The sequence below is a fragment of the Xyrauchen texanus genome, chromosome 18 (assembly GCF_025860055.1).
Source record: "Xyrauchen texanus isolate HMW12.3.18 chromosome 18, RBS_HiC_50CHRs, whole genome shotgun sequence".
In the NCBI taxonomy this organism is placed as follows: Eukaryota; Metazoa; Chordata; class Actinopteri; order Cypriniformes; family Catostomidae; genus Xyrauchen; species Xyrauchen texanus.
In genome coordinates, this window is record NC_068293.1 from 4681973 (window position 1) to 4696321 (window position 14349).

Genomic DNA, 14349 nt, shown 5'->3' on the forward strand with positions numbered 1-14349 from the left:
GTGATAGGCTTTCATACACACACATACATGATTGTGTAAACATACTATATGGGAACTTTCCATAGACAACAACAAACAATATACTGTACAAACTATATATGCAAACACTAAAGCGTAATTTATACAAACTAAAGCTAATGAGCAAATGGAAAACAGGCTGCATGATTACATATTCAAAGAACATAATGGCAGTGATGAGGTACAGTGCATACTGGCGTCATGGAGTCTGGCGAAAATGTCTTCACAAGATCAAAAGTTCTAGGATTAACTATCCTTATGGGACACAGGTGTGATACACACACACACACAATAAATATATATACATCATATATATATATATATATATATATATATATGTAGTGTCTTGGAGTGCGTTGCATCATAAACATAAAATGTTTAGGTTATTATGTCAAGTTAAATATACAGTAGTTCAATACTCAATCTTTAAACACATACTGAGATCCCTTTGTTCGCATTTGCGCTCCATTAAGTTTTTTGAACGCAAGAACGTAACGCATGTTTGTGTTGTGTGTCTGCTGGATGGTTGTTTTCTTCACTGTATAAACTGCGTGTTGCCACACAGCTGAAATTTCAATTACTGCCCTCTGGAGTAAACAGGTGGTACTACAAGCTTACATTTCTCAGGAATCTTCATTATTTTGTAATTATTTTAATCACATTGCGATTAATTGCGTACATTTTTTTAAATGAATTACACTGAATTAATGTGTTAAATCGACAGCCCTAATATATATATATATATTTATTTATATATCGTCACTGTTTGATGAAAAGCATATATCTCCAAAGATACATTTTTCAAGAGAATGGAAAAACACTTTTTCTCATAAACAATCTTACAAAATTAATCGAAAATTACATAATTAGTCACCTTTGGCACCATAAATAGAATTATATCATTGCACATCTGTTAGTGAAATGTTCAATATTTAATTGGACAAGGATTTTTGTTAGCAAATGTGGACGAACACAGTTTTCTTTTCATGGGTTCCAATGGCCATGTTCAGTTACAGTCTCAAGTCTAACTGTTCTTGTTGCCAGAACTCAGTTGGTATGTTACCGATTGCTAGATAATTTATTTTTGGATATAATCTGAGCTTTCACTTACTATTTTAGACCAAAATCAGTTTTATGACTAGGGTTTCTAGTCCAGTTGTTGAGTGACAGTTCAGTTTCGAGGTGTGATTCAGGACAAAATTCTGTGCTGGTAAATCCATGCCTTATATATTTTTGCGAAGCCTGTCTTGTCTACCTCCCTCAGCTACCCATCCAGCTCCTTACATGTGCTCTTGACTGATGTTGCATTCTTGAGGCTACTGTTATATCCTTCCCCAAGCTTTTGACTGGCTTTTCTGAGATGGTTGTGATCAGTGTATCAGCAATAGAGAACCTCCATTATTCAAGCTTGGCTCAAGCCTCGAGCCTCGAGCCCTCCTCCAGGGACAGCGAGCCAAAGTCGTTTACACTATCCTCACTACAGGATTACATTAACTTGCAAACTACTGAAATACAAATGCATATTCTGGGTCGGGAGGGTTACTTTTTAAATGTATTCCTCTACAGATTACAGAATACATGCTAAAATTACAGAATACATGCTAATTACATGTAAAATGTAATTTGGAATGTATTTTGTTAGATTTCTCAAGGTCAGTAACATATTATAAATACTTTGGATTACTTCTTAAACTCTGATATATTTTTTCACTTGTTTTGACTATAAAAATCTGCCAGTACAGTTAGACAAAACAAACAACACATGTTAAAAATACATTCTCTGAAAAACCTAAATATCTTATGCAGTGATTTTTAGATATTTTTACAGGAAAACAATACAATTATACAAAAATACAAATTATTATCGTGAATACAATTTTTGCCTTAATATCAAAGGTCTTACTAGAAAAATGAAAATATGATCCAACGTGAATTTTCTTGATAATTCGGCTGAAAAGTTTCGCCCCCTCACGCATGCTCATCAGCAGCTCACTGATCAGTTCTCAGAAATATGTCTGAAATATGTTCAGCTCAGTGTACTGCTGTGATCATCTCAACTGTTGTACGGTTGACTCGAGAACTGCTGACCCCAGATCAGTGGACTGTTGACTGGAGAACTGCTGCAAGCGACTCAATGTACTATCGACTCTAGAGCTTCTGTCCCCGGATCAGTGTACAGTTGACTCGAGAGCTGCTGTCTCCGGATCAGTGTACAGTTGACTTAAGAGCTGCTGTCCTCGGATCAGTGTACTACTGACTCGAGAACTGCTGTGAGTGACTCAATGTACTGTTGACTCAAGAACTTCTGTCCCCGGAAAAGTGTACGGTTGACTCGAGTGCTGCTGTGCCCGGATCAGCGTACTGTTGACTCGAGAACTACTGTGAATGGCTTTATGTGCTATTGAATCGAGAGCTGCTGTCCCTGGATCAGTGTACTGTTGACTCAAGAACTCTTGTGACTAGATCATATTCATACATTAATAAAATGGTAATACAATCAAGTTATAAACATATTTCTAGTATGTTTTATTTGTTATACTTTCTGGTACATTTTGCCTCTTAATCACATGCATAATCAATATCAGAAGCTCATCAGTTCTCAGTATGTTGTACACCTCCGAAAGAAGCGATTCTCAGTGCAGTGACTCGAGAACTGTTGCAACTGGAGCGTCCATCCAATTTGTGAAATAGTTGGAGCGGTTCATTGCAAAGAAGAGTTAGGAAAAGCAGATATCACCAGTTCTAGGATCATATTCTCTTGGTTAGCAGCTCGAAAATTTTGCGTCAGAGTGTCAGGCATATCCGAGAGACAGTTTAAGATAAAGCAGCTTGTAGATCAGTGTTGACTCGAGACACAAACTGTTTTAAATGATTCAGTCCAAATTGGTGAACTGGTTATTTTACTAAAAGGAACCGTTTCAAAAGAATGATTCGTTCAGGAACTGGACATCACTTTCTGAGACACGGTTTCTAGCGCCATAGAAACTAGCACAGGTTCTGGTCACATTTAAACCAGAAAGTAATCGTGTTCACTCCGAGACACCAGGAAGTAATTGCGTCCACTCTAAGATACAAACCTGGTCAATGTCACAAGTTTGCTTACATTTCATTAGTGAACTAATAATAGGGAATAATATTAAATATTGTTTTCTTTTTTGTTGTTGTAAAATATGCAAAATCCCACAATGTTCTTTTTATTTCCAGGTTTGAATAAAAAACTAAACTTATTTTCAACGTGGTCTCAAGAAAGTGTCTGTTGTCTCCATGTTCAGTCAAGCAGACTTTTATGCTAAACACACAGACCATCATTACCACATGACGTCATAAAATCTGTTAACTGATATCTTGAAGTAGCAGTGATCTAGCAGGTCTGTTTCATGTTATTTGTGCAGTTTTAAAGCTGTTTTGAGTTAAAAAGCAGCTGATCGTGACTGAAGCTCAGAGTTTATGGGCAACAACACTTAAAATCACTGAGGTTGTATGATGAATCATGGTTTGTGGGAAAGGGTTAAAGTGAGAGGTGGTGGGGGAGGGGGTCTCTTCTTTTTCTTTCTTTTTATTTTTAATTTAACTCACATTAAGTGCATCTTTGTTCAATGCTTAGATCACAGGCTGTGGAAGTAGTTTTAGTATTGGTATAGTATAGAGGTGGTGATCACAGACCTGTCTAACTAAAGTTATGTTATTTACCATGTCATTTTGTTGAGCAAATGCAACTTTTTAGTGTGGTGATGTAAATGCTTGCTCTTTAGTAAATCTTTCTGTAAGAAGCCCAGAGAGCAAAACCACATTATGGGAGTTAACTCATATCCCTATGCAGTGAATATATTACATTGCAATCCTTGAATAAGTTACATAATGCATACTAATATTACACTGTGACATATGATTCCTGTAATAGAGCGGAGACATATTTATACAGGATAAAGACACACTAACATCTATAATACCTATGTCTGCACTGCAGTTTGTTTATTCAGCCATGCAGAATCCATGCATTATTATTCATCTCACCTGGGCACGGTGGACAGGTATGTGACGAGTCGTCTCATGTCTTCTTGTTTTATTCGGTCATGGTTACTTCGGATGGGGAATGTCAAGATGGGACCGCCTCGCTTATCACGGCCGCCTGCAAACAGCCCATAGAGAATATTAAATCTTACATTTACATTTATGCATTTGGCAGACGCTTTATCCAAAACAATTTACAGTGCACTTATTACAGGGACAATCACCGCAGAGCAACCTGGAGTTAAGTGCCTTGCTCAAGGACACAATGGTGGTGGCTGTGGGGATTGAACCAGCAACCTTATGTTTAACAGTTATATGCTTTAGCCCACTATGCCACCACCACTCCATATCTGACAGATTTTGTTCAGTGCAGACTGTATCAGCATGATATTATATGGTTTCTTACATGTATTGCGGCAGTTCTGAGGTGAAATGTCCACTAAAAGCAAGTTAAATGTTCCCCCAAAAAGATGATTTGGAATGCCCAAATCCCAATGCACTCTAAGTCCTCGTGGTGGCGGAGTGACTCACTTCAATTCGGGTGGTGGAGGACAAATCTCAGTTGCCTCCGCGTCTGAGACCGTCAATCCGCGCATTTTATCATGTGGCTTGCTGAGCTCGTTACTGCGGAGATGTAGCGCATGTGGAGACTTCACGCTATTCTCCACGGCATCCACGCACAACTCACCCCACTGAGAGCGAGAACCACATTATAGCGACCACGAGGAGGTTACCCCATCTGACTCTACCCTCCCTAGCAACCAGGCCAATTTGGTTGCTTAGGGGACCTGGCTGGAGTCACTCAGCACTCAGGGGTGGTAGTCAGCGTATTTACTCGTTTCACTTACTGAGCTACCCAGGCCCCCAAAGATGAGGTTTTTGAAGTTAATGCTCTATCGAGCTTTACATCAAAGTATCCTACTCTACTCTAAATCTTAAAACTAACCAATAGTGTCATAAAAAGCAAATGCGAGATGAAAAATGCAATTGCTGAAGGCTGTGTGGTGCTTCTATGACACTTTCGGCTCAAGTGTAAACACGCATGCTCTTCAGGACCCATACCCCGGTCCTTCGGATCGCAAGAGTAATGCTTTATCAGTTGAGCAAATGCGCAACTTGATCACACTTGAACAAGCTTGTAAATGTAGTAGGTTGCGTAATGCAAATATAAATATGTATTATGGGCTATTGTAAAAGTGTAAAAGATAGCTTTGTGTGAGGAACAGGTAGAAAATTGAAAAAGTGTTCATTGTTTTTTTAGTGCCTCTAGAGTTCATTTCACAAGGGAATTGCTGCGATACGTACAACAAACCACGAGACCAGGTTGTTTTTATCAGTCTGCCTAGAAACAAAGTTGTGTTTACAAGGTACTACAGGGCTGCTACAATGAGAGCTTTTGGGGAACAGTTGTTCACTGAAGTTGTCAAATTGTACCCACCCTAAACCATCTACAAAAACGAAGTAAACTGTCTGATTGCTTTACGTGTTGTTCAAATCATTTCTGTCTTAGTGGAAAATTGTTGGCCAGAATAAGCTTAAAATGGACCAGACTTTATGCCAATAGTCAAAAGTCTAGCTATGCAAGACTTACTTTGACCAATATGTGTTATCATGGGTTGCACCCAATAATGCTGCCAAGATAGGCAGCTTACTACCCTTTGAAACTTTAGAAAACAAGCACATATTTTTATCACAAGAAGCATTTTCCTCTCTTTAGAAGTTGATAAAAATATTTGTTTTGCTATCCTAACTATGCATGATGATTATATGGTAAGGATTAGGTTAGGGTTAGTTAGGTAAATAATAAAATAAAGGGTTGCAGTAGAGACAATCCCTGTGTTTGTCATGCAAACGTCAGAGAGCCGAGCAAGGAATTGTAAAAAATAAATAAAATATTAATCGAAAATCGATTAATTGTCATTAATAATTTGATCGACTAAGCTTATTGATTGTCGATTAATTTCAGGGCAAATGTGCAGTAAATGTGCAGCAGATGTTGATAAGGCTGTCTATACAGTCACCCGCAGTTAGAGGGTGCTAGTGGGCTGCATGTCATTATCCGGTTCACAGAAGAAGACGCACAGATCAGACAGATGAAGCAGGCTCAATGTAAACAATGTTGGAGCGTTTCTCTATAAATGAACATTAATGTTTTCTGCACACACTGTTATAGTGTGTTAAAGTTAAACATGACAACAAGCACTGTTGATCTCATCCCAACCTACAATTACGTCAGCGATCGTGGGAAAGCACAAAGTTACATTCAGCTGACATCACTATCACCAGAGAAGCGGTATGTAAATGTACTGTGTTTACACAGCTTGTCATGATTTGACTTAATTTCTAATAAAAAAAATAAATCTAATTATCCGAAATATTCTATGATCCACAATGTGAAGTTTTAATGAACTCAAATAGGTATACAAATGATCTAGCTTGAGATAGAAGTTACTACTAACAGTTTTTCATTAACAGAAATGAAACAATTCCTAAATTCAAACTAAACATAGCCTAAACGTGTTTCAATACACTGAACTAAGAATATTTTAAGAGGAAAATGACAATACTTGCATTTCTTAAGTGAATTCATTTTAATTGTATTTAAACCATAGGCTACATGCTCATTTTATTTGGAGTCCTCCAAGTGCGTTTTGCAATATTAACATTTACGATTAATTTATTAATTTATAGTTCATTTCCACAACGATTGATTATGAAAATGTCTGAAAATTGACATCCCTAACTCTGACCTGAACATTCACCATGTTTTACTAATTGGGTCACATGCAGGGCTGGTGGGCCGACACACTTTTTGGCCGATCAGGGGCGTAATTGCCATTGGGAGAACCGAGCGGGCCAGTGGTTCGGCCGTGAAACATGCCGAATGTGCTGCGATATGCAACAATGAGTTATGCAGAACGGACCACAAAACGGCGCCGCAATATACAAAAAAGGACAGCGAACACATACACCCCCCACCCTCCCAACCCACCCCACATGGCTGTACCCTATCCCTTACCATATAATCATGTATAGTTAGGATAGCAAAATAAATAGGTTTATCAACTTCTAAAATAGAGGAGAATGCTGCTTGTGATAAATTTATGTGTCAGTTTATTAAAGACTTTTAAAGACAGTTTATGTAATTAGGTCAGTATAATAATATTGTTTGGCAAAACACCCATGCATTTAAGGGATGGTTTTGGACATTATGACCCTGTTTACACCTGGTATTAACATGTATTTTTGGTGGTCTGATCACATGTGGTCAGCTTAGATTTACAGATCTAAACGGGGTCTAAAACTTTTTGTGATTCGATCACAAAAACCACATATGAATGTGATCAAAAACGCATATGACCGCATTGCATTTGAGGTGTAAACACTAATCCGTCCTGTATGTGTCCCGGCAGCAGTGAAGCGCCTCTCCTCACCTGTCAATCAACCTATGCACTAAAACAGTGTTTAAACAGAGTTACGAGCGGTTTAAAAGGAAATAGCCATCAGACCGAATTTTTTTAAAAGCAGATATATATATATACACAAGCATGAGAACTTTACAGATCATCTTCAGTGTCTGATATCAACATGACGACACAGATGAAAAGATCACACATCTGCAGTTCAGGTTAATACAGGTAATCCACTAAAATAATGGACAATTCTGCTCGAAATGTTGCTTTTGTGCTTAGAATAAATTTCAGCTACATCTGGGAGAAATAGCATGCTGGGTTTTTTTTTTTCATGCTTTCTTTGTCTTTTCTGACTTTGTTGCACTTTAGTGTAATGCAGTAACATTGTCCTCCAAATCTGATCACAAGTGGTTACAGGAGACGCATTTCAGTGACCAGGTGTAAACAGCGATGTGTCTCTCCTGACCAGAGGTGGGTAGTAACACGCAACATTTACTCCGTTACATTTACTTGAGAATTTTAGAAAAAAATACTTTTATGAGTATCTTATGTGTACTTTTCACTCTTACTCAAGTAAGTTCCTTATGAAAAAAAATTACTTAATACTTTGTCACAATGGGTACCGTTTCTGTCGTTACATTACTGGGTTTAATTTAATAAGTGTTAATAAATGCGTAATTTATTGAGATTTTATAATGTGACTTACGACAGTGGTACTTTCAGACAGTGGAAAAAAATTAATAAATTTAGAAGCACCCTCGTTGTGGAATAAGTGGAGCTGGAGCTCTTTAAAGGAAACACCCCACCACTACATCTTAACTGTATTACATGCAGTTATATTTGAAGCATTATAACTTTATTAAAGTTCAAATAATACGGAAACAGATCATGTAAATAACTACAAACTCCGAAACTGGCATTTATCTGTGTGGTCAGCACCTCTTCTATGAGTTGTGTGAATGTCCCGATCTAAGGGGGAGAGATTGAAACTGCATCCGGCTGATGCACACTCTGTCACGGGGACGCTCGTCCCTCGAGCTCACACGCTTAATGCAGCTAGATTATAACATGATGACTTATTGAATCATAATATCTGTGTCACTGTGCATTTCTTATCGTGAAGAAAATTGTCAATACGCAGCTTTATTAATAAGTGAGAGTTTGTTTTTTGTGAGTTAAAGATGGATTGAAGTGAACAGAATGGTGAGAGAGGAATATTTTGATGAATTAAAATTAATAAAAAGTTTTTTCCCCTTTAATTCAGTGAATTTCATTTAAGGGTATTTTTAAAAGGTTACGGTGGATGCGATGGCGCTGCGGTGGATGGAGACGGAACTCGTTGAATAAAAGTCTTGAATTTGGGTCTGTTCTTCACAGAAATCAGTCTGATGATTTGGATTATAGCTAACAAATGTATGGACTCATTTTATTATTGTCTTATGGTGCTTTTTGTGGTTTATTTTGTTTTTTGGCATATTCTGTAAATTGTCCCATGGCAAACAAAAATTAAATGCTTAATAAATTATTAAACGATTAGAGAGTTTTTATTAATATTTAATATTTAACTCAAGTTTAGTCTTGGTTAAAGTGATGTCATCCTTTAAAACATTGTATAGGGCAGCGGAAATCACACAGAACTGAATGAAACAATTAAAATGACATTAGAATATCAACTGAATTAAATACATTAAATATGATGGCAGTATCTAATCTCATTGATTATATATTAAATGCAAATAACTGATTAATTTGATACATTATTCAATATGAATAAATTCAATCAGTACACGTAACAATGTGTTCATTTCTATAGGTGTTATTACATAAGATGATGACGTTTAAATGCTATCAATACGTCAGTATTGTACATTTCAGTGTCTATGCAAATGTAAGAGAATGTACGTTTACTAGAGCCAAACTTTCCATAAGAATACATACAAATTCTCATGAGAACACATTGCCATTACTTTATATGTGAAAGTAACTAGTTACTCACTACTTGAGGATTATTTTTATCGGATACTTTCTTACTTTTACTCTAGTCATTTTAAACATTATTACTTTGACTTCTACTTGAGTAATTATTTATGTGTACTTTTACTTGAGTAAAGTTTTTGGCTACTCTACCCACCTCTGCTCCTGACCACATGTGATCGGATCACCCAAGACGCATCTTAATACAAGGTTGAAACGGGGTCATTGTCTACAGATCTGAGAGCAGCATTAGTTTTCTCCTCACTGGATTAGGTTGAGAGTTTGAGTACTGTAGGCTGTTTGTAGATCAGTTGTTTTAGACAAACCCATAAAACATCTCAGAGATTTTACACTCACCTGAAACAAACGCTATTTTCTCTCTCAACACAGGAAGAACATCAGACGCTTTAATGCCTTCACTCCTGAAAGACCCTGGGGAGGAGAAAAAGATTATTTAATTTGCTTTCATCCATAATCTCATTACCACTTATTATATTCCCACGAAACACAGACAAACTGCATACTCAAACAGGAAACCCTTTTTTTAAGAAACTTCACTGAAAACTTTAGTGGTGTTAACAGATTATTTTACACTTAAGTGAATCTCGTGCTGTCCTACAGTATGATTTAGATGGGAGGGAGACACCTCTCTGCAATGTATTATGTTTGTGTTCAGATTGTGCATTGTCATCGCAGTGTCCTGGAAAGTGTGAATTCTAACAACACCTGACTGTTCTCTTTCTCAGTGTGTGTGTGTAGTTCAGCTGTGCTGCAGTCTGCTCTCTTATGAAACCACTCTCTCTCTAGAAATGCACAATGAGCTGGGACATCTTTTATATTTACATTTAATTTAAAGACATATTTAAGGGATATCTAATACACACACACACAATAACTGGAATGCAGGCATTATCCTCTACAAAGGCAAATTCCTATCCGATTTGTGCCTACAAAAGCTATTTTCTCACTAATAATGAGTACCATTCATTCCCACTCATCATACATCATCCATGATCATCATACACCTGAAGAGGCCTCAGAGAGACAGATGATAAGAAAAGTCAGAAACACTCATTATTCATCTACAGCGACGGGTCTTGTCATACTACACCCCTCCCGAGGACTCTCTGCTGCAGACTAGTGAATCAATACTGCTGAGTTTTGGTGCAGGACACTGTTAATGAAGGACTAGCTTCCAGAGCGTCAGTGAGCAGACAGGATGATGAAAGAACTGCTTCAGTATGCAGAGTTAAGTACACTGGAGGAATCCCAGAGTATGATGCAAGTGGTAAACTCCCCTATTTCAGTGCAATCCGCAGCAGGTTGTGATGAAAAGTCACGGAAACAAACATTGGAATATCTGGAAGTAAGGTGAAGCAACAGAGAATAAAATTGTCATTTTTTTATTTACACAAGTGAAGCTGGGAAATTACATTGCTGTGGAGAAAGCTGCTTACAGTTCGAGCCACATGTACATGGGAGTAAAGAGAAAGCCGTGAACACACTGCATACAAATACATACGCTTTCCATATAAACAAGCTCTATAGATAGTCAGATTAACTGATATCTATAGATAGATATATATAGAGAGAGAGCAACTTATCTTTTTTTTCAGTTTGTTTACATTTGAATTTTGACAGTTAGATTTTGAATTAACGAGCATTCTGTTGGTCCATTTGAACATTCCGTCAATATAAGTCTTTGGCCACGTACACATTACAGTTTCAGAAGTGACAACCGCATTTAAATGCGGGAGTGAATCCCCTAAATTTTCATCCCATGTGTGTACGGAATACAAGACTGACTCCCGCACTTGCATTGATTGACAAGCTATTACCATAGCAATGCTTCAGCGTTTCGCACATGTGAACAAGAAACATGAATGCCACCTGCTTAACCAGATTTCTGTTCAATGTTTTTGAGCAAAGAGATTATCCACCAGAGATGTATTATCATCTGACAATGTTTACTTAGCTGGAGTTGATAGAATTGGATTGTGTTGTTTACGCGGGTTTAAGCGGCTGTTGTTAAACGGCGTGTGCACTTTCTCTGGACTGTAATGTACGGGTTACCCAGAGACCACAGCGCTGATGAGAGTAACATTGGAGAGAGAGAGACACAGACCTCTGTTTGTGTGATTTACATCAGGAGAAGACAGACACATGTTATACGTGCCATTAATCACGTGAAAATGACTTAAAGAGAGGTGGAATTGCAGAATAAAAGAGGAAAAGAGGAGAAACATACAACGAAAGAGTAAGTGAAGAACTGAGAGAGATGAGGAGAAGTAATGGAGCAGTAAAGATGGATTGGATTACACAAAGACTTAAGCTCAGACAGAGAGCTCAGGTCCATTAAAATGGGAGACAGCATCATCCCGTCTGTCTGCGCTCAGATCACTTTGAAAACTTGCTCAACCTGTCTGTCTGCCTTGAGGGAGCTGTGCAGTTTATGAAGGGAAAAGTGCAGAGGGTTAGTGTACTTTACTGTACCTTTACCTTTATCTCGAAATCCAGAGCAATGCGTTAGTATTTGATACTTCTAGTATTGTCCTTGTTCTAGTTGTTCTAGAACATTTCTTCCCACTTGTTTTTTCTTCTTCAAAAACCTCATGATACAGTTATAGTGAAGCTGTCAGTTTGCAGCTTATGTGGCATTAATGCTTGTATTCAAACACGAAGAAGGAATGTATATCGATAGATATCGATAGAGCAGAAACCTTAAAAACCTCATCAGTTTCTGAGAAATTTGTACTTGCTTTTAGCACCACACAGTGGACATTTCACCTCAGAACTGCCACGATACGTGTAATGAACCACGTAATACCATAATTGTCATGAGATCAGACTCATTTAAACAGCAACGTTCTTTTTACAGTTGCGAGTTCTGATTCATTTTCACAAATCGGTTCATTTCAATTAACTGGCTGAAAGAAACGATTTGCCAATTACTTTGGGTCATCACCCAGAAGCTCTGACATGCCACGTTCTGTTTGGATATTTTTATTATAGATTTTGTCAGTTCATATGTTTGTCTTGTGGTCAAATGATTCACAAACACTTTGCAAATGAGTTTGAACAAATCATTAAAAAGAATGGGTTCAAAACTAAGATTCACTCACAAGTCAGACATTACTTCAATGCACTCAAGTCAACTGATGATCACTGGCAAAAAACAAATACGTCTACAAATATGATTTCATTCTGATTCCAACAACACAAAGAAATGGTTTAGATTGTTTGTGTTGATGCGTCCAGCGTAGACAGCCTCAAGCCATTGCGCTGCGTCTGTTATAGACAGTGAGTTAACAGCCTTAAGTGGAAAAAGGGCACCTCAATGTCTCTTCGATTTACTAAAAGGAAGGTTCGAGTAATCCACAAAACAGTCTTGACTGGACAACAGATAAATCCCATTAAAACGGATCTCCATATTGACCATATCTCTGTAAATCGAGCCATTGGGGATACACAGGTACTGTACTTGATGCCTGAAATATGCCTGCATGGGTCAATACACATCTAAACCTAGGCTCAATGACAACATATGTTTGCTAATGCTCTGTAATAGAGCAGATCATGTGGACATAAATCTAAATAGACTGTCTTTTTAGATTCATTCCAGTGTGTGTGCAACAGAAAATGTCCCCAAGGCACCTTACTGATGTCCCAAACATTTCACTTAAGCTAGACCAAACAAATCACTCTTGCTTCAGTGAGCTGAGACGGCAACATAAGAGCTACCTCCATATTAAACTAATGGTGGCGAGCGAGAGGAGCACTGCAGCTTGAGTACATAATTGAGAAGAGGAAGAAAACACAGCTCACAGTCCAGACGCACTCCAAACTTTCCAAACAGCTGAGGTAGATTGCAAAGTAACAGGATATTAGAAATAAGATACAAATTAAGTAAATACAGAAGCGCTCTCGTTGTGAAATAAAGTGGAGCTGGAGCTGCCTTAAGCAAAACTTGCATGTCGAGGGACTTTTTAGGAAAACCCCTGCGTCACCACTAATCAGCCACAATCTCACCACAATTGTATTGGGCTTCGTTTCCCAAAAGCATCGTAAGCCTAAGTAGATCGTTGCATCCATCTTACGATTCAACTTTCCCAAAAGCATCGTAACTTAAGTAGTACTTGAAAATGCTCATAGATTACGAGTGCTCTTGTGTACTCGTACACCGCTAAGAATACCGTAGACTTTTGTAGACACTTGCAGGACAATCGCAAATTTACACCTAATGCAATTTAAACACCTATAGCTACACTTTATGCTCATTTAATATCAGTATACATACGTTTTATTTTATTATTATTTTGAACTGACAAGGATAATAATAATAATAACAAAAATAAGTACATGAAAATCGTCCGTACAGTATATTGGCTTATCATCCTCTTCTCCTCTTCCTCTCTGACTCGCCCGTGCTATGTATTGTGTAGTACTGCACATGTTGTGTAGCGTTACCGTTATCACTTTAGGGAGTAAAGAGCAGATCTCCCTTTGATTGGTGAATGTCTCTTAAGTGCGGCTTCCACGCATCTCCTTATATTCAGAGCAAATTTTGAAATGAACGAATCAGTGATTGTGTAAAAGAAATGCTGTAGATTGTGAAACAAAATGCAATTATGTGGTGAATTATGTTGTACATTTAAGAAAATATTTGTAAATATTTTCAGCAAACTAAATTACAAACGTTTTTAAAGTTACTCACAAATACAATAAAGATGCGATGATGAGCAGCACTATAAGGTCACATTTCAACACTTCCCCTTTATGGGGGTTCCCCTTTTTCACCCAATTTGCAATGCCCAATTCCCAATGCGCTTTTTTTTAAAGTCCTTGTGGTCGCATAGTGACTCACCTCAATTCAGGTGGTGGAGGACGAATCCCAGCTGCCTATGCGTCTGAGACTGTCAACCCGCGCATCTTA

At 37.8% G+C, this 14349-nt stretch overlaps 1 protein-coding gene across 1 annotated transcript in view; it reads right to left on the reverse strand.

Moving 5' to 3' along the window:
* The window catches only part of kalrna (kalirin RhoGEF kinase a), a 281969-nt gene that overhangs the window by 187477 nt on the left and 80143 nt on the right, over nucleotides 1–14349 (reverse strand). The window contains exons 2-3 of the mRNA XM_052148011.1: nucleotides 9774–9848; nucleotides 4033–4147 (exon numbers count right to left, since the gene is read on the reverse strand). Coding sequence (XP_052003971.1) covers nucleotides 4033–4147; nucleotides 9774–9848 — 190 coding nt within the window. The remainder of the gene's footprint in view (nucleotides 1–4032; nucleotides 4148–9773; nucleotides 9849–14349) is intronic.